The sequence below is a fragment of the Hakea prostrata genome, chromosome 7 (genome assembly GCF_041222555.1).
Source record: "Hakea prostrata isolate BN-2017 chromosome 7, UWA_Hpros_2, whole genome shotgun sequence".
NCBI classification, from domain to species: domain Eukaryota; kingdom Viridiplantae; phylum Streptophyta; class Magnoliopsida; order Proteales; family Proteaceae; genus Hakea; species Hakea prostrata.
In genome coordinates, this window is record NC_142606.1 from 48880412 (window position 1) to 48902777 (window position 22366).

Here is a 22366-nt window from a genome sequence, read left to right on the forward strand (position 1 = left end):
GAAGAAGAAAAAAGAAAGAAAGCAAAGATCAAAAAGAAGAAGATTCAAGATTTCATCCAGAGCTGATGATCTCATGATCTTCTCCAAAGCCGATCACATCTCCATCTCCTCCATTCTCTCTTCCCTCGCCTTCTTCAAGTCCATCTCTGGGCTTAAAGTCAACCTCGACAGATCTACCATCTTCCTCTCTGGGGGTTTCGATTCTCTGCACCCCAATCTCCTGAATCTTTCGGGATTCAAGCCTGGATCCTTCGTTGTGGTCTACCTTGGTCTCCCTCTTATCCCTGGTAGACTCACTCGCCATCACTACTCCCCCATGCTAGCCCGAATTTGTAAGAGCCTCCAACATTGGAAAAGCACGCTCCTCTCCTTTGCCGGTAAGGTGGAGCTCATTCGGTCTGTCCTCCAATCCTCCTACCTTTATTGGTGTGGCATTTTCCCAATTCCCAAGTCCATCTCATCGGCAACGGAATCTCTCTTCTGTGCCTTTCTCTGGAAGGGCCAAGATTCCTCACGATTCCTCCGTCCCATCAATTGGTCCAACATCTATCGGCTTAAAACTGAGGGGGGCCTAGGAATTCGGCAGATCCAAGAGGTCAATCTTTGCTCAAATTCATTAGGAAAATTGTCTCCAACAAGATTCCATTTGGGTCAATTGGGTTTACTCTTACCTTCTCAAATCTGACTCTTTCTGGACTACCCTTATCCCTTCCAATCCATCTTGGGTCTGGAGGAAACTTCTTCTCCTCAGACCCCGTGCCCTTCCTGCCATTACCACCCAAATTTCCTGTGGCCTCTCCACTAACTTCTGGCTAGATCCGTGGCATCCGATGGGCATTCTCCTCACCCTTCTTCCCCCGCACTGGCTATGAAACCCACATCCCCAAATCCACCCTTTTATCGAACTTCATCTCCGATGGCTCCTGGGTCTCTCTCCCCCACCCTAGTCTCACACAAGTCTGGAACTCTCTCCTCCCTATATTTTCCTCCACCCATGATACTCTAGTTTGGCTCCCTTCCGCCACCAAATCCTTCACCACGTCTTCTGCTAGAAACCTGGTTCGATCTCCCTCCCCCTCTTGGCCCCCCTAGTTTGGTTCAAAGGTCACATTCCCCATCACTCTCTTACCCTTTGGCAAGCCCTAAACCTAGCCCTCCCAACCCAGGCTTTCCTTATTACCTGTCACATCCCTGCGAACCCCAAATGTATCCTTCGCTGGATTGGTACTGACGACATTGAGCATTTGTTTTTTTCTTACCCTTTCTCTAGTTCCCTCTGGAGGAAAGCCTTTGCCTACATTTGGCCCCACTCCCGTCGCTCATTTGCATAGTTGTTAAAACGTCCGCCTAAGCGGCAAAGCAGCTTTTCAATCGCTTTGTTTTGAACCACTTGATTGACGCCCAATCTGCAAAGGAACTCCAAGGGCCAAAGTGACATAGAACCTATGTTTTGCTTCGTGAGCGGGACCCCAGTACCCAAAGTGAGTAGGACCCCATGCCCATTGGCAATAGAATGTGAAGTATAAGCCATACTCAACATCAATAATCAATGAATCAGTAAATGCCTAGGCAAACGTGTTGACATCCATGGTTTGATGAGATGAACTTATGTTTGTGTTCTTTTTCTAAATAATTCTTCATAATTATGATTCTTGAATGCTTGTTTTATTGGGATGAATGTGATTATTGAATATTTGTTTAGCTTATTATAGAAAGTAATGGTATTGAAAAGTAGTTTAAAAGTAGTGTATTAAAAAAAAATTGACCCAACTACTTTGGTCGCCTTATTGCCGCATAAGCACCGCTTTGTCACCTAATTACCTATACGGAGCCCCAATCGCTTTGGTCACCTTGCCGGTTTGACAACTATGTTCATTTGGGTTTGGTCGTGACTATTCTTGGATATTAAGTAACTTTTCAGGTCCCTCTATTTGTGACCGAATTAGTAAGCTCGTCTTTGGTGCTATGGTCCACCATCTTTGGTGGGAGCGTAATCTCAGGCGTTGGACTTCCAAATCCCACTCTCTCGACTCAATTTGGAATGCGATTTACTTTGATGTATCTACTAAGCTTGCTTGTATTCATGGTGGGAGATCTCGCGAGATATCTCGTTTTTTCACCTTGGCGAGACGAGATGGAGGGCGAGAGCAGAGAGTTGGGATATCTCGCTCAAGATCTCGCCATATCTCGTTGGAACTCTCAATTTCTTTCCTTTTTTTTATGGATTTTGGCTGAATTTTCACTTGCAACTACTCTTAGCACATCTATAACAAGAAAGATCAATCATTCTCTACTTGTCTTATAAATTTATGATTTAATGACTTATATACAACTTCTAATGGTTGTATAATTATTTTATTCTTGAAAATTGAGATTGTGATACTCATATGGATGGAATTTTGATAACATTTAAATTAGTTGATGCATTTGATATACTTGCTTTTCATTTATATGCCTTAAAGGTTCTATATTACATGTTGTATAACATTGCATTCCCTAATGCTACTACATTTCAGTTTCACACTATCGGTAGACTTATAAATCATACATAGGGTTGTTTCTAACAAATCCAAGGTCACCAACGTTTTCAAAAGGCCTTAAATAAGCTAAATACCAAGTTTCAACCCAATTAGGACCCTAAAACCCACCGAGTTGACGCAAAAAAATTTTATATCTCGACCGAGATCTCACTGAGCGAGATCTCGCCCTCAAGAGGGAGATCTTCTACCATGCTTGTATTCCCCATCCCCCAATTGTTGATTCACCAAGGAACAGGCTCATTGTTGTTTCTTGGGGACTCAACTCCCAATTCCATCCTTCTCTTTGATCCTTCCCAATTGGATCTTTCTTGTAGTTCGGTGTTTTGTTCCTTTAATATATTTATTCATTCATCCAAAAAAAGAAGATTTCATCCAAGATCCATCCTAGACTTACCCAATTTTCCCAACCGCAAGCATACTCTTCCTTTACCTTGCCCCTAGACATCCCAAACCTTTCCTACCCTTTCCTTTAATTGATAAAACCGTAATCTATCTCACCTAGGGATTTTTTTTTTTTTTCTCCTCTCGAATTATCCATTACTTCTCCAAATCATCCCAAACCATACCCATACTAACCCTAATTCTCCAGTTTGCTAAGTTGAGTGTGGTTTTGGTTTTGCTTCAGAGTCAATTTAATTTAGAGTTGTTTTAATCAAGTCCCAAGTTACGATTCCAATCTAAAGGGTTGATATCTTGTAGGAATTTGTATCCTCTTTTAAGTGTTTTGGTTAACAATTGGGATCCTCATTCATTAAGTATGTGTTTGATAACATTTCCATTCTGAGAGACCAGTTCTTATGCAAACCATATTTTAATGTTTCGGTGCTAAAAGACCATTCTTTGCTTGGAAATGGGCGTTTGATAAATCCGTTCTGAAAATATTTTCAGAACACTATTAGAATAAGTTGGTTTTGATAAACTCGTTCTAAGGTTTCAGTTTGAACCAATTTTATCACTTCCGTTTCTGTTCTTTGGTAAAAACATCTTTTTGATGTTCAGCAAAAGGCGTTCTATAGAACATTTCTAACCGGTCTGTTCTTAAAGAACAAAAGAACAAACTATTTTAACAAACGCCTCTAACCCATTCTTTCGTTCCCAAAGAACATACGAAAGCCAAAAACGTTTTTTAAGAACGTTACCAAACGGGGAATCCCAACCCAAGTCAGAGTCTCTTGGTAAAGGCTATAAATAGCCCATTGGTAATGTAAAACTCAGTTTTGATGATTAATGACATTATTTAGTTGAGGATTAACGTCTCCTTATTGGGTAGGCCTTGGTTAAGTCTTTGGTTCAAAATTCTTCATCTTCAACAATCCAGCAGTTACAAGTCTTCATCAATGGATCCAAGCCTTCTTCGTGCCTTCAAGAAACCCCCACCCCCCCCCCAGCCTCATTCCCAGCCCTACCTCTCTTGTCCATGACCTTCCCCACCCCTTCCTTGCCCTGTGCAACCACCCCTCCCCCAAAAACCGGACCTTGCTGCTGTGTCAATCTAGCAGCCTCCCCTAGTTCCCACGACTTCCATATCCCCTTCCCCTAATTCCGATGACCTCCCTAGACTCTCCACTACTTCCCCTAGACAGCCACAAGCTTCCCTTCCCCTCATTCCCTGCAGCATCCCTAGAATCCCCCCCCCCACCTGCAGATCCTAAACCGCAGCCCCTTAAGCCTCCCTTCTTACTCCAACCAGGTAACAATTATCCTTTGGGTATAACCCTCAGTTCCCTCTTAGTTAATCTTGTTTTCTTAAGTTCTGAAAAAACCTGCAATTCATCTTCTTCGTGGAGAAGAATTCTGCAGAATTTTAAGAGCTTCTGAAACCATGGGTTAAGGCTATTCCTCTAAGACCTCTGAACCTTTGAACCTTAGATCTGAATCACAGAACCAACATAGATAGGACTCGATTCTACCCTGGCCGAACCTTCCTAAACCCTGTATCCAGATTTCTACAATTATCCCAAACCCTGTTCACACTACTGAATCTAAAAGTGTGAAAATTATCCTCTGAAACCCTAGAAATTTAATTCCTCTTTGCTGGGATTTCCTGGGCAACCATAGGTCTAGGGAAATCACTTTGGTAACCTTAACCCCAGAACTGCATGTTCCAACAGCTCCCAAGAACCTCAAATCACCATGGATGAGCCAGAGACAAGACAACAGCTGGAGCAAATTCTGAAGGCCCAGCAAGACATGCTAGCACAACTGACAGATATGAACAGAAGGGTTACAAACTTGGAGCAAACCAGGACTGCAGATTTGAGTGCAAACTCCACCTCCTCCCCCATCTAGACTTCCATCTCAAATATATGTTCCATATGGTGAAGGAGCAACAGGTGTAAGAAGGTACAGAGAAGACAAGCAAGAACCATACCACCCAAGGAATTCTAGAGACAGAAATGGCTACACCAGGGAGTCCAGGTATGAGACTCCAGCCAGCAACACAGCACTCGTTCAAAGAGTACATGAGGGCCTACTTCGCAGGAAGCCAAGAGCAAAGAAGAGGTACAGACCACACAAGGTCAAATTAGAGCTAAAATAGTTCAATGGGTCCCTTGATCCCCCCAAGTTTTCTATGACCGGTGGGCAGCCCTAGATGATTATTTCCACTGGTATGACCTATCAGAGGAGAGGACAATGCAATTAGCCAAAACTAAACTGATTGGTGCAGCCAAAGAATCAACAACAACAACAATAAGCCTTGTCCCAACTGAATAGGGTCGGCTACATGGATTCTTGCCCTCCAATCAGTTCTGTTCGAGGGCATGGTAGATACAAGGCCTAAGCTATACATATCCTTTCTCACCACTTCTCCTAAGGTTATCTCAGGTCTACCCCTAGCTCTTCTAGTTCCTTCAATATGGATTATATCACTTCTCCGTACAGGTGCAGCCAAAGAATGGTAGAACATTATGGCCAGAGAGCTCTAGTATGAAGGTAGAGAACCCACAATGTGGGACCAGATGAGAGCTTACAGAAAGGTATCTCCCAGAACATTACAGCAAGACTCCAAGAGCAGTTTCACACACTGAAGCAAGGTAACTCCTCAATGGCCAATTACATTCAATAGTTTGACTCTTTGGCTTCAAGAACTAGCACTAGGGAGAGTAAGCTTCAAATCATGACTACGTTTAGGCTTGGATTAAAGCCAGACATCCAGCTAGCAATGGGGGTTACAGTTATTGTTGATTTGAGGGACTTGTTTCATAAAGTCCTAAGGGCTGAAACATTATTGGCCCAAAGGAAGCAGCCCACACAACTACAGAAAGGATCCTCCACTAATAGCCCAATTTCAAATACAAAGGCAAATACAAAGGCAACTACTACCAGAACAGCACCAAATTTCGGCAGCAATCCAGTAGTATGTTTTTCCTGTAACAAGAAAGGACACTTCACTAGAGTGTGTCCGAAGAGGAGAGGACCCGTAGTCCTAGAGGTAACCCATCGACACAACTACTAAAGAGATCTAAGAGTGTCCACCTCTACGGTTTGAAGATGAAGAATATAGCAAGGACAAGATAGATCTAGTAGTCCATCTCAACTTGGTCTCCAAAGCTTTGATGTCCACCACCACTACTCAAAGCCCAAGGCATCGTGCACAGTGGCAGTAGCATCAACTAGTGTAGGGGTGCAAGTTTGGCCTTGATGACCTTGACCCACCCTAAGCTCTCCCTAAGCCCTAATAGGGCTTGGGCTCAAGATTTTGGACCTGAGGGCAAGTTAGGACCAAAATATTCTGGCCCTAACTAGGGCCCAAGGTGGGCCTAGGATTACTCTCTGGCCCGTCAGGCCTGTCCCGACCCATCCCTGATTTTTGGCCTTGACCCTGGCCCAAATTTTAACCCTAATTTTGTCCCTAATGCTTGATCTCAATGAATTAGGAACAAGGACAAGATAGGGCCAAGTATAGGGTCAATCAGGGTCAGGGCTAGGGACAGGGCTAGAGAAAGAGCCAATCAGGGCTAGGGATAGGGCCAAGGACAGGGCCAATCAGGGCCAGGGACGGAGCCAATCAAGGCGAGAATGGGCTTGGCTTGGCCCTGTAGGGCTTAGGGTCAGGTACAATAATCTTTGGCCCTGATTCAAGGTTAGGGCAGGAATGAGCTTAGATTTGAATATATAGGGCTGGGCTTGAGATTGCAAAAGCTCGGCCCTATTGTAGCCCTAACTCAATCGCAGAAGAGTTCCTACAGAAGACAAGACTGATACCAAAAAAGCATCCAAAGCCCTACAAAGTAGCACTCTTAAATGACTTCAGACTTGACGTGGTTACTAGGAGCCTTATCCCAGTGCACTCCTACTCTGATGCCATCTAGTCTGATGTTATCCCTATGAAGACTATTCACATTATATTAGGAAGACTATGGCTATTTGATCAAGATGTCCCCATTCCTTACACAGAGAACAAGTGCATTCGAGCATGAAGGACAAATGATTGTACTACTTCCACTGAACCTAGTTGAAAATGCCAAGAAGAGACCGGTCATGTGCACCAGTCAGCAGAGTCCTACTCAAAGCCACCAATCATGATCACCCAGTCTAGGAAGACTCCACAGAGACCTAGCATGAAGACAGTCCCAGGGGCAACAAGAGTCCCAACAACAGTCAACAATTCATCGGGGATGAATGTCTTCAAGAAGGAAGCAATTTATGAGAACACAAAGACCCCACCTGACAAAAATTACAGTGGGCCCCTAGGGTGGCTTGATGGCTCCAAGAAGCCACCCTAAGCAGGTCAAAATCCTTTAGAGAGGTATATCGGGCATTTCAGCTTTTATTTTACCTTTGAAATAAGCTCTAGAATTTTCTAAAATTTTCGTTGAGTCAAAATTGTTAAGTTGTGTATGATTTGATTTTGCTTCAAAGTCCTAGTTTTTTTTAAAGTTCTTTTGATTGAATCCCAAGTTAAGATTTCAATCTAAGGGTTGTAAATCTCATAATAATTTGAGTCCTCTTTAAAGTGTTATGGTCAAGAGTTGGGATCCTCATTCATTAAGGAATCCCAATCCAAGTTAGAGTTTATTGGTAAAGGCTATAAATAGCCCATTGGTCTAATGTAGAACTCAATTTTGATGATTAATAAAATTTTTGAGTTGACGATCAAGATCTCCTTATTAGGTAGGCCTTGTTTGAATGTTTTGTGCAAAATTCTTCCATTTCTTCAACAATCCAGTAGTCACAAGTCTTCATCAAGGCATCCAAGCCTTCTTCAAGCCTTCAAGTAAGTAAGAGAAACACCAACAGCCCCATTCCCATCCCTCCCTCTCTTGTCCGTGACCTTCCCCACCCCTTCCCTGCCCTGCAAAACCTCCCCAAACCTCCGACCTTGCTGGTGCGTCAATCCAGCAGCAGCCCCTAGGTCCCACAACTTCCCTAGCCCCTTCCCCTAATCCCCACGACCTCCCCAGCCTCTCCCCTACTTCCTCCTAGACACCTGCAAGCTTCCCTGCCCCTCCTTCCCTGCAGCTTCCCTAGAATCCCCCAACCTGCAGATCCTAAACCCCAGCCCCTTAAGCCTCCCCTCTTACTCCAACCAGGTAGCAATAACCCTTTGGGTATAACCGCACAGTTGCCACTTAGTTAATCTAGTATATTTAAGTTCTAAAAAAAACCCGCAATTCATCTTCTTTGTGGAGATGAATTCTGCTGAATTTTGAGAGCTTCTGAAACCCTGGGTTTAGGCTGTTCACACCCTCTAAGACCCGCTGAACCTTGGAACCCTAGATCTGAATCACAGAACCAGCATAGATGGGACCCCATTCTACCCTGGCCGAACCTTCCTAAACCCTAAATCGAGAATTCTGCAATTATCCCAAACCCTGTTCACACTGTACTGAATCTGAAGTGTGAAAATTACCCTCTGAAACCCTAGAAATTTCATTCCACTTTGCTGGAATTTCTTGGGCAACCATAAGTCTAGGGAATCACTTTGTTACCCTAAACCCTGGATGCTGGTTTACATCACTATCTCTGAATGTTATATCAAAGGTCCTTACAGCAGAAACTGAGGAAGACGACTGGAGAAGTTGCCCTTTCTACACCAGCAGAAAATTGGGTTTACATCAATTACTATGTTAAGTAGATCATTTGAAGCAGGACTAATGAATGCCATGACTGGTAGGTTCCATTAGCTTCCATTGATCTAACCATGTTTCCTTTTAGTAGTCACACACAGAGTGATCAGCACTCATAGATGCATGTGTGAAGGCCAGCGCTTTAGTCAACAATCTTACGTATACTACAGATGTAATTATCATTTTCACAAAACTTTTTGGTTTTTATTTCCAACACTCTTATCTTTTCTTTTTCTACTAAAAGTTTCCTTGTCCTAAACTTAATTTTATTTTCTAATGTTCTTTTGTTATGGCTTTTTCCACTAAAATTTTCCTTGTCCTAAACTTACTGTTATTTTTTAATATTCTTTTGTTTTATTATGGCTTTGAGCATACTCTCACCTTGAGACTCAATCATGCAGAATGCAGTGTAAATATCTCAACAACACCAGACTAATTTTTATCAATTGATAGAAATAAACACCACATAGGCAAGAATGAAGTTATTAGTTCTAATGAGGGGAAGTAGACAACACAAGCACATGTTAAACACTAGATCACTCCCCAAGATTTTTCTCTTTTCTTTTTTTTTTTTTTTTTTTTTTTTTTTTTTTTGTGCAGTGGAGATGGGGGGAGGTTGGCAAAGAAAAGAGAAACGCTACTTTTCCACTTCTTACCTCCTTCATGCAATCTACTCTTATTTGTAAGAAAAGAATATCAAGTACAAATACATCAAGGTTCTTTGGGTCTACAATAATGTTAACTAAAAGCTTTAGCATAATGTTAGAAAAGTGAGTACCAGTAACTGCATAAAGTGCACATAATGCATTAAAGTCAAGCGATCGGTCCTGTAGAGACAAGAAGAAAATATAATCACTCACTTTTGTCAATATAAACATTTGACACACACACACACACACACACTATATATATATATATATATATATATATATATATATAAATTACACATGTAGATGGACGTGTTAATCTAGGATCAAATCAATGTTGTTAGTTCTAGGATCAAAGAAGTGGAAAAGAAAAGGTTTGCAACAAATGTTATGGGTTTGTCCCAAGAATAAATTGAAGTGTTTGCATATATAATGTAATTTAATAAAAGGGATGCAAAAGACTGTGAGTAGGATGCCCTTTGGAGTTCTATTTGAAAAATGCATGCACATCTTCAAAGTAAACTTGAATGGAAAGGAGTGAGGGTTGGTTGCAGTTTTAGATGCCCTTTCAGATTGTATTTAATGGCAAATTCATTAATCATATACAATATTAACAATCAAATTTTATATGTTAAATTACAATTATAAACCTTACTGATATCCAATTTAGTTAATAAGAATCAGGGTATTTTAGGAATGAAAATGTAACCAAATTTTCTCTAATCCATGCCTTTATGATAGTAGTTTCAAGTTCCTAATCTTTATGCTACTTTTCAAACACTTCCAAATTTCAACGTCTTAAAAGAAGTCCGAAATGGGTATCTGCATGACACTCTACCAGCACAGCCTAAAGACATGTCGTTGACATGGTTCAAGATCTTGATCTTGCTGCCCAACTCACTCCCCCAAAAGACTAAGCTGGGGCAAGATTTCATTGAGCAGGAATAGTTTTGTTTTTCCCAATCAACTTGATTTGCCATCTAGGTGGGTATTTGATATGGGATGGGTTCGAAACTTGATATAACCTACTTTAAAAGAAAATAACTCAAAATAAAGTTGAAACATCGATTGTATCTGGTAAGATGAATTAAAAGTCTAAATACCCTATTCTACAAATAAGTTAAAAATTAATCAAATCATACATTTCACAAGAATCAACTTCAATAAACACTAGATATGTTCAAATTACAATACAGTAAAAATGCACCGCAAGGGCAACTCAGATAAATTTTTCTTGTGAAAATAGAGTAAAGCTTCCAGCAGTGAAATCAACCAAACCGATCAAGTTCTGGTGAGATATCACATATTGGATCAAGTTGGGGCCCTTTTATGTGTTAAGTTGAACCAAGATCTAGTTGAACCGAGATCTCATCCAAGATCTCAACCAAGTTAATGCATTTTTGTGAGTAACCAGGATCTCGCTAGTTCTTGAACTATCACTCTTTCAGCAGTTCATGATGTAAGTGAAAAATGAATAATGGTTACTCATTACAAATGTATAATCCACCATGCATGAATTGTCTAACTAGTAGATATTCTGTGAATCCTTTACATTTACTTTTTTAATTAAACATAACATTAGCAGCCATATCAGGTTTCATGCTATTCCATAACCAGATAACAGTGATGGCATTCTCCTTCCGCTAGTTACTAAATCCACCATCACTAGAGGTAGGAGGGTCAGATGTAATATTTTTAAGTTAAATCTCTAGCCACGATATACTATTGTATACACTGGGCCCATAACAAATAATTTTAACCCCCTTGAGTTTGAGACTAACTTGTTGTCCAATAGTGGAAGAAAACCACATCCAACTACAACTATGGTGGAAGCGTAATCTCAGGTGCTAGCACTCCAAATCCCGCTCTATCGATTCCATTTGGAATGCTATTTATTTTGATGTTTCAGCTAGGATTTCTTCCTCTCCCCTCCCCCCGGTTGTTGATTCCCCAAGGAACAGGCTTATTGTTGTCTCTTGGGGGATCAACTCCCAAATCTCCACCGCTAGCTAACTCGAGCCTGTGATTTTGTTTTTTGTTTTGTCTCTTTAATAGATTATTTATTCATCCAAAAAAAAAAAACTACAACACAAGAAAACTCCATAACAAAAGCTAAGATTAATTGACATACTCAAAAACCAAAGAGAAAGAAGAAGAAAGGATAAAAAAATAACCAGCACCCTCAAAAAGTTTGCAGAAAGAGATCATCACATGGCCGACAAACTCCTTTAAGAGCAGGAAGAAGCCTGAACGCAGATCCTGTTGCTACAACCAGAGGATCTTCACAGCAGCATCCAGAAAAAATCATGATACTGTCTTCGTATGTTAAGAACCATCAATATTAACAACAGAAAATCATAGCCAAAAAACCATCATGATTCGTGTTTCCAATCACAGCAGCATCGAGTCTATAGACAGACGAATCAATAGCAAGTGCAGAGAAAATAATATCATTGCATTCAAACTTCCATGGCAGCACTGAGTCTTCACACCATTTCTCATTCCATCATGGTTTCAAGTGCACCATGTATATGGGGTGGCCACTAGTCACTTGAAGTGGTCCATTGCGCTGCCCTCCCTTACTCTATTTGCTTCCCTCCACCCAAACATAATTCACTAGCAAACATGGTCCTAAAACAAACAATTTTATTCCAAAAACTCTTCAAGACAATGTAGCTAATTGTGGATCTAATGACCCTAGGCCTTAGTAGATCACCACCATGCTTTATCCTGATCAGTTGCTAGGCCTAATCACGGTTATAAGCAAAAGTAATCACTTGCCTTGCTCTCTGGACCACACTTGCTAGTTGCTACAGTCTTCTTCTTTCCACCATGTCCTTTAGCATAAAATCAATGGAATGTGCTGCATATGGTGTCGAAAAAGGATGAACCCTACTAGTCTTCTTATTCATGAACTTTTCTCTAGCCTTCTTGTAATGTGAACTGTACCACAATTTGGATAACACTTTTTGCCCTTACCTTGGACACAACATTCCACAACCTTGAATCCTACTACCCTTCTTCAAGAATGTCCTGTTCCCATTATAGTTGACCATGAAGTTGAAGATGCACTGTCTCCACTCCAGCCATAAACCATGATAGTAATACATATATCCCCACCTTTAGATCAATTTTCAGACACACCCTATTGTTTCTGAATTTATGTAAATTAGTTGAAACTGGCCCTGAGTCCCTTTGAGGCTACACCATAAAGCATGGATGTAAGAAGAGGAAACAGCGTTGGTATGGAGAAGGGTAAAACCAACCTCCTTTGAGAAGAGCATCTTCCCCAAATTACATTCTTCAGCAGGCCAAAGAACAGTATACAATTGTGACAAATAACAATTCTATCTACGAGAAGGCCGGAGAGAAATTGATGAATAAGATTAGTAAGAGGATATACCTCTATTCGCCAATATACAAAAAGTGCATTCAAATCTAATAGAAAAAATTTGATGTTTCAAGCTCATCACGATATATGAATCAATTATCTATTTAAATTAACATGTGATTCAAATCAAACCAATAGCTAAGATTTTTGTTTTTTAATTCACGGAGAAAATTGAAAGAAACCCCCCCTCTTCAGATAAAAGAACCTTAGTTAATCATTTTTTAGTCATGGGGTAACATAACAACTATTTCTATTAGGGAACAATTCATGATTGTTCAAATTGTGTAATCTCTGATTACTAGCATTGGCAACCATAATTCAATTCATTGACCTAAGACCTTATGCTAAAGGACATGGGGAACCAAAAGATGGTAGTGAGTGAAAGACTAATTACTAATGTAAGGCATTATTGAACCTTGAAACAAAAACAAATCTAAAGCACTTAAAGGGATGATGCCATCACTTTAGTCAACAAGCTACAGTAGAAGGTAGAAAAAAGCCAAACCCTGGTAAGTTCACTATTGCCTATTACACAAATTATAAGTTTCACATACACCTATAGGTATTCTTAATATTCTATTCTTACTGTGCTGACTGGTAGGTGCTTAATGGCACAAGTGCACCTAGCATGACTCTAATGATGAAGAGCATCCCCTATACCATTGAGTAATGCATTGTGGCAAACCAATAATGGATAAGTTTGGGGATAAGCCTAACACTACCATTGCCAGTACAATTGGTACAAATGAGGAAGGGTATATGCTGTAAGAGGCTCTTGTGGGTTCAAGTCCCTTCATCCTTTCAAGCCTCCGACTGGAAATAATCATGATGAGGAACACCATCCAAATGGGTTGCCTCATGATGATGATGGTACTCTTGGTGGTGGTGGTGGCATTGTAAGTAGCATTTATTATGATAATTAAGATACGGCACAAAGTACCAACATGTTTGAGGGGCAAAATCATGTGATCTAACAAGTGAAACTAAGTTTACACATGCCACACAGAAGTAGGATCATGGAGACTCTACTAATCATGGAAGACGATCTCGCTCTCGAGCAAGATCTCACCACCTTGAAAAAACCGAGATGGCAAGATCTTGGTTGAGATGTGTGATTTTTTTTGCATCAACTTGGTGGCCCATCTTGGTACGTGTTGGGGTCCAGGTTGGGCTGAAACTTTGTATTTAGCCTATTTAAGGCCTTTTAATTCACACTAGTGGCCTTGGATTTGTGAGAAAACAACCCTAAGTATGATTTCTAAGTCTACCCATAGTGTGAAACCAAAATGCTTTAAGACTGGGGAGTGCAAGGTTATACAACATTTACTATAGAACCATTAAGGCATATAAATAAAAAACAAGTGTATCAAATACATCAAATAACTTGAATGTCATCAAAATTACATCCATATGATTATATGAGTACCACAATCTCAACTCTCGAGAATAGAATAATAAAATTATACAACCATTAGAAGTTCTATATAAGTCATTAACTCATAAGTTCATAAGACAAGTAGAGAATGATTGATCTCCCTTTGATGTGGTTGATGTGCTAAGAGTAGTTGCAAATGAAAATCCAACTGAAATCCGCAAAAAAGCTGGCAAAAATTGAGAGTTCCAACGAATATGGCAAGATATAACGAGATATGGCGAGATATAGCGAGATATGGCAAGATATCGAGCAACATATCCTATTTCGTAGTACTCGACTACCATCTCATCTCAGTTAACAAAAAAGGCGAGATCTCGCGAGATCTCTCACCATGCTGCTAATAACAAGAGACATAATCATGGTCATAAACATGGTCACTAACTGGATGTTCTGTAACACCCGCAACTAAAACATAGGGGTAGTCTTGGCATTTTGTATTGATATTCAAATAATTACCGTTAAAAGCCGAACTAGTATGGGATTAACATAGTTACTAGGATTTATTTGCTAAATTCAATCATAGGTTGAGAATTAGCTAGACGGTTAACAAGCTCCTTGAATAAAGAAAGAGGTCCGGGGTTCAATGCCTCATAGCTACATAAATTATATTACACATTTTGATATTGTTTTAACCCCATCCGGATCTACTTTAGAATCTTGGGGATTTCATGCGTGGAAGTCAAAAACATTGCATAAATAAAAGAATGATTAAATGATAAAGAAAATATTGCATAAATAGGGAGATATGCATAAATAGGGAATAAAAGACAAATCAAATATTGCATGAGAGATAAAATATGTAATCAAATAAAAAGAGGAATCCAATATTGAGGGAATCAAGTATTGAGAGAAACTAAGTATGGGAATATAAGGAAAACGTGGGAATTCAGGAGGAGATGGTTGATGGAATCGTGGAGGTTAGGAGGAGGGAATATTGAGGAGAGAGAAATGGATGGTAAGAGAAGGGAATATTGAGAGGAGAGAGAAATTGATGGTGAAAGAAACGTGGAGTTTAGGAGGATTTAGGTGTAGTTTAGGAAGAGACAATATTGAGGAATCTTAAGGAATATTGAGGGGAGAGAAGAAAGATGATGAGAACGTGGTATATTAAAGAAGAGAATTGAGAGCCTATATTGGTTATTAAAGAAGAGAATTCAGAGCCTATATTGGTTAAGCAATAATAGAAAAGAAAGACAAGGGTGCAGAGAAAAGAAGAAGATAATTTAGAGCGTTGAAGACCCTCTATCGAAGGGTGATATTCTTTTTGTGATTTCTCCACTATAAGTACAATCTTCACACTTTCAATATGTTATTGTCTTCTTTTGTATGATCTAATTTATAGTTTTACGTGACTTCTTAGTGATTGATTCTTTTATTGAATTTATAACTTATCTTGATTATTAATACGTTTTATATGATGTTTGATTTACATAGTTTATTGGTATATGATTTATTTCTTTGATTTAATAATTTGATTTTGAGTATGAATACGTTTTAGATTTTGTCTATCTTGATTTATTAGTATCTTGTCTTTGAGTATATAAATATGTATTCTTTTAGATTATATTTTATGAAATTTTTATGATCTATCAATAACTAATCTTTCCCTTGAATTTATTAATCTTTTCTATAAGCATGAATGTATCTTTATATTTGTGTTTTATTGGGTTATTTATTATTGTATTATGCATTGATTTTATAATGGACTATATCCAAAATTCATCATTTTCATATGATCTTGCATTGTTTGCATATGATTCATTAAGACATGTCATGGTCATATTAGCATTATGTGTGATGTTGAGTTAGTAGATGTTTTGGATGAGAATGTATGTTAAGGCTGTGTAACGCGCGCAGGCCATGTAACGGCATGGAACATACATTGATTCTAAAACATTTGGTTAAGGTAGATGGATGTTGGGTTGTGTAACGCGCGCAGGCCATGTAACGGCATGGGACATCCGATCTACCTTAGACCATGTATGCATGAGAGATGGTAGTTGTGTTTTTGGATGAGAATGTATGTTAAGGTTGTGTAACGCGCGCAGCCATGTAACGGCATGGAACATACATTGAGTTTGGAAACATTTGGGTTAGGGTAGATGGATGTTGGGCTGTGTAACGCGCGCAGGCCATGTAACGGCATGGGACATCCTATCAACCCTAGACCAGTGAGGGTGTGATTTATTTCTATCTTTTTGGCATCATTGAGTCTCATTCATATCATTGGGCATGTCATGACTTTATTTTCTCATTTATACATGTTAGTTGATTTTATTTGTATAATATTCTATTTAATTAAATATTAAATATAAAAAGAAAGGAAACTGTTGATATGTGTTAGGTTGTACTTGCTAAGTTTCTTCCCGAAACTTACCCCTTACTTCTACAGATGATGGACTTGATCAGAGGGATGATGGATATTCAGAGGATGAAGATCAAGATCATGTCTACTACATCTCTTAGGATAGATAAATATTGAAATTTCCTATTATTTGTAAATCTTGGATTCTAGACCTTTATTTGGACCTTTATTTGGATTTCATTAAAATTATGAGACAATTCATGGAAGCATTTTGATTTATATTTGAATATTTTCCGCTGCGATCATTTGTAGTTTTGGTGGATTTTATTATTCACATTGTCTATGGAAACCCTCTTAGTGTATTTTGGTTCACTACCTAAGTAACGACGATCCTTGATCCAGGACGACTTTCTCCTTACATGGAGATTGGAGCGTTACATGTTCTGAGTACATGAATCTGATACCATGCATAAAAGTTTTGAAGCATAAACATAGATACTACTAGTAATTGTGAGTGTGAGCATCAGCTTTCATACATCTCAAGGTTAGTACGACTATGATTATGGCCAGGATAGTATCAGATGTAGCATGGAATTGGTGGTATAAACCAAAGGCCAATGCTGCCAGGAAAGTCGGCAAAACCAGAACCAAGATAGGGAAAGGAGGGGAGGGGTTGTTTAGCGTCTACAAAGATCAAATTGAAGTGGGATTTAAGAAAAAAGCATGCAGGTGCAGGGTAAGGACTGAAGTGAGTTTCAGGCAATTCAGATGTTCTCTAAATTTGGGGTTTAGTTATAATGTAGGGAATCTGAGTCAGAGGGCCTAGAGAGAAAGTTAGGGGCTGCAACTAGGATCAAATGGAGGTTCTATTAGGGGGAATTGCTCCCATACAAACAGAAGGAACTCTGATGGTTTAAGTCTTATGAACCAACAATTATAGGTTAGATGGTTTAGGAGGGAGCAATCTCACTCAAAAACTCAATCCCTCCCATTCTAATAAGAAAAACAATTTCCTAGCGTAGTGAGAAAGTCATGAAAACGGGGATGCACCCAGTGACAACGTATTGTTTTGAGTTCCTTGCAGGAGTATCACCGAGGAGACTCATGATCCTTTATTCCTTATATACATGACCATCTCAAAGCAAAGAAACCTTATTCCAACCGGTAACCCCGGAAATAACTGATCCGGCTTGCTGGAGATTTCAGATGAGTGGATGACTGTGAAACTTTAATCAATTTTAAGTTCTGTTAAAGAGAAGTTATTCTCAAAGTTTCAGCTTATATTGATGGTGGAAAGTAAGTCTTCGACTCGGAAAGCACCTTGGGGAAGATTTAGTGCAGGTTTGATTGAGGCTGGTCCTTCAAACATTATAACAAAAATTAAGGGAGAAGGGTAGAACAAAGGAACTTGACCTTGGGAGGGGTGAAAGATAAAGATCTCCTGGCAAAATCCCAGACCAGCCTGGTAGATTGAAGAACACTGCCCAAAGTTGTTTGTGGACGATGGACAGATTCCAGCCTATCCACAGCTGCTTGGCAATTGAAAATGAGCATGGTGCAGTGATCTCCAAGAGAAAGAAGAGGCCCAGGACCTTCATCTCTTGAACTTCAAAACACAATTCAGTTCATTAACTCTGACCCTCCACTCTTCCACGATGGGGAATAAATAGAAAACATTACATGTCAAAGTAAAACTGGAAATAGTTCAATTGCTTGGGGGGATTGCATTCATAAGATGAATTAACTTAAAGGATTTCCTTAAAAGGAAAAACCTCATAACTACTGTCTAGGAAGTTCAAAAAAACAAAACACTAGCTCTCCCAGAAGACGACTCAAATGTCTTTGACTTTAAAAGGACTACCTACTAAATTAAATTGAACTAAAGTTGAACCATTGGTTCATTTGACATAACTAAAGGGCTGAAAATAAACTACAGAAAATTTCATACTAAACTTACGAATGCAAATGTTAGGTCCATTAAGTTGGCCAATTACAAGGGAAATTCATCGATTGAAGACCCAAACAATACATGTGTCAACCCTAGGCTGTTTCCTAATAAAAGAAAGCCTCTTTTGTGTTGGATTTTAATTGGTATCAATTCTGATTATAATGGCTATAGTCAGTAACAGCAGCAGCAGTCACTTTATGGCTATCCAACTCATCATCATCATCAGTGCCTTCTTTTCTATGGAGACATTCCAATTCCAAGCACAGGATTAGGTTTTGTGGATGGCTTCTTCCCCAGCCAAAAATACCTACTCAAGATATTAACCCCAGTAGTAATGGGTTAATCTCAATATTCTCATCAAAACCACATGTTCATGAAAAAAGGGCGAACCCGGTGCCAAAGGCTTGCGCACAAGTAGAGTCCAAGGGGGGCAAATTACCCTATTATAAATTACCCTAGGATATTATTCCTGCAGTTTTCTGATAATGGCACTTATATGCATTGTGTGCAGGCATACAATAAACTCTTTAGCAATATCATCACGTCGAAAACCCACTTATTACATCACTATACATCTTCGAAATATTAAGCGATGTTATATTTACAAATAACATTTACAATCTTGTTATTTGAAGTTTTGAACATCAGAATGATGTGTTATTAGTTAATCACTTTAGTATTTGATGTAGTGCTGTACACATGAGTTAGTATTTGAAGTCTACATGGGGGAGAAGGTGGAGTTTACACTTAATCTGCAGTCCTGGTTTGCTCCAAGTTTGTAACCCTTGTGTTCATATCTGTCTGTTGCGCTAGCATGTCTTGCTGTGCCTTCAGAATTTGCTCCAGCTGTTGTCTTGTCTCTGGCTCATCCATGTTGATTTGAGGTTCTTGGGAGCTGTGAATCAGCAGTTCTTGTTCTAGTTTTTGCTTCAGCTTTTGCTGTTGTTTTTATGAGTATTTTACTAATCAAGTACCAACTAGTGTTGGCCTTTGAAAAGGAACCTGAAAGTTAGGTTCTACTTCTATTTAGGGAAAGACCAGTCAAGATCATGTTATAGTTGAGAATCCAACAGACATTGATCTCCTCCAGCTCCTCCACAGTAACATAGACTCCCCATACAAGTGATTGGTGGCTTGAGTTGGGGCAGCCTCAACATTTGTTCAGTGTCTCCATCATAAGAGTGGTGTCCTACATAAAGATGTAAGTCAGCCACGTTGAAGACATTGCTTATGTTCATTTCTTTTGGTAGCTCAAGTACATAAGCATTTGGTCTAATGCGTTTAAGCACCTTGTATGGACCCATCTTCTTTGGATGGAGTTTGTTGTTGACCACATGTTGGAACCTTTCTGGGTTGACACGAACCATCAACATGTCTCCTGGTTGAAACTCCACATATTATTGATGATGATCTGCTATAGCCTTGTAGACATCAATGCTGAGAGCTATTCTTCGGCGAACATTAGCATGTACCTCTGTGATATGGCATAGAAACTCGTCAGCCTCAATACTCCGCGTGCTTGTGGTGGTAGTGGAATGAGGTCTATAGGCCGTCGGGGTTGAACTCCAAGTAGGATCTCAAAAGGAGTACGACCTGTCGTACGATTAACTGAGTTCTTGTAAGCAAACTCAGCCATGTTGAGTACAAACAGCCATGTTGAGTACAGACAGCCATGTCTTCTCATAGTCACAAACCAAACACCTCAAAGCTTCGATTCACCACCTCTGTCTGCCCGTCAGTTTATGGATGGAATGCGGTTGAAAACTATAACTTTGTGTTAGTTTTCAGCCACAATGTCTTCCAAAAGTAGCTCATAAGCTTGACGTGATGATCTGAGACAATGTTACTTGGTAGCCCATGTAGTTGTACAACCTCCTTAAAGAATATCTTTGCAATGTGAGATGCATCAAAGGTCTTGCGATATGGTATAAAGTGAGCCATCTTTTAGAATCGGTCAACCACAACCATGATGGACTCGTATCACTCTTTTGTTGAGGGTAGCCCAAGTATGAAATCCATACTAATATCAATCCAAGGTGCATAAGGAACTGGTAATGGTGAGTACAAACCTATATTTTGCTTCGTTCCCTTGGCTAGCTAACAGACTATGCATCTCTTGATTACATGATCAACATCCTTTGCAATATGAGGCCAATAATACCGATCAGTAACTTGTATGATAGTCTTATCCCTGCCAAAATGACCTCCCAAACCACCGCCATGCAACTCCTGTATGATGTGATGTCGTAGGGAGGAATTTGGAATGCATAACCGAGTTCCCAAAAAAAATACTCATCGTGAAGTGAGTATTTATGATGCTACATGTCTTGCTGTAACTCCTTGTATAGCATGTTGAAATCCTCGTCGGATGCGTACTCATCACGTATCTAATCAATGCTAACTACATTTGCTGAGAATGTGCTAAGAGTAAGTACTTTTCGGCTTAATGCATCAGCCACTGTATTCTCCTTTCCTGCTTTGTACTTCATTGCGAACACAAACTCTTATAGATAAGCAACCCATTTAGCGTGTCTGTTGCTAATCAACTTCTGTGAATGTAAATATACTTGAAGGCCTCATAATCGGTATAGAGAATGAACTTTTTTCCGATGAGAGAATGTCTCCAATGGCATACACCTAGACAACAACATAGAGCTCCAGATCATATGTTGAATAGAGTCGCTTGGCATCATTGAGTTTCTCGCTATAGAAAGCAATAGGGTGCCCTCCTTGCATCAATACACCTCCTATACCAATATGTGAGGCATCAGTTGCTACCTCAAATATACGGTCAAAATCTAGCAGGCGAGGTATTGGAGCTTCTGTCATCTTTTGCTTGATAAGATGAAGGGCTTTGGTTGCCGCTTCTATCCATTTGAACTCACCTTTGCCTTGCTTCAAACATTCGGTAATAGGTGCCATGACTGCACTAAAGTTCCAAATGAATCTCCTGTAAAACGATGCAAGTCCATGAAAACTATGAACCTCAATGATTGTCTTTGGTGTAGTCCAATCTGTTATACTTTTATCTTCTCTGGATCAACTTCTACCCCTTGTGATGAGACAATAAAACCAAGGAACACAACCTTTGGCAGCATAGAGTAGCATTTCTTAAGATTAATTTATAGCTTCTCATGGCGAAGCACTCTCAAGACTTGTTGTAGATGATCAATGTGACGTCCGAATGCTTGTTGTAGATCAATATATCATCAAAGTATACAACCAAAAATCGACCAATAAAAGGATAGAGTTCCTCTGTCATCACCCTCATGAATGTATTAGATGCATTCGTCAAATAGTCCATCCTTGGTCTTGAAGGCAGTCTTCCACTCGTCTCCAAGCTGAATACGAATTTGATGATAGCCACTTCTAAGATCCAATTTAGAAAAGATCTTAGCCCCAGATAGCATGTTTAACATGTCATCAAGCCACGGTATAGGAAACATATACTTGATTGTATCTTGTTGATTGTTCTATTGTCCACAAACATGTGCCATGAGCCATCCTTCTTTGGAGTCAGTAATGCTGGTACAGCTCATGGACTTAAGCTCTCCTAAATGAATCATTTATGTAGCAACGCATTCACCTGTCTTTTGAGTTCATTGTGCTCGTTGGGCTAAGGCGATAAGCAGGTAGGTTTGGTAACACCGAACCCGGTACCAAATCAATGGCATGTTGAATATCGTGCATAGGAGGTAGCCTATTAGGCAACTCATCAGGAACCACATCAGAAAAATCAGAAAGTAACTCTTTGATGGGTAGAGGGAATGTCACCTCAGGTGGAGGCATGACTTCCCTTGTAACGAGAGCCAATATCAGCCTTGTATCATGGCTAGTGTGAATGAACTCCTTGTAAGGAACAACCAACAGCTTCTTTTACGGTATGGACGACAACTTTTGTGCTTCATTGGTCCCCTTTTGGTTGGTCCTCAAGGACCTCCGTTGACGCATTTCAGTAGGGACATTGACTGGGTGGAGGATAGTGTGATGTCCTTTGAACTTGATTACACACTGGTTTTTCTTCCCCGG

The 22366-nt window shown here is 39.8% G+C and overlaps 1 protein-coding gene across 4 annotated transcripts in view; it reads right to left on the reverse strand.

The window, feature by feature from the left end:
- The window catches only part of LOC149011293 (alpha,alpha-trehalose-phosphate synthase [UDP-forming] 1-like), a gene marked incomplete at its 3' end in the record, with an annotated part of 97013 nt that overhangs the window by 42183 nt on the left and 32464 nt on the right, over positions 1 to 22366 (reverse strand). For all 4 annotated transcript variants that reach the window (XM_089160624.1, XM_089160628.1, XM_089160625.1 and 1 more), the window contains 1 exon segment: positions 9390 to 9438. In XM_089160624.1, the coding sequence (XP_089016750.1) occupies positions 9390 to 9438 (49 nt within the window).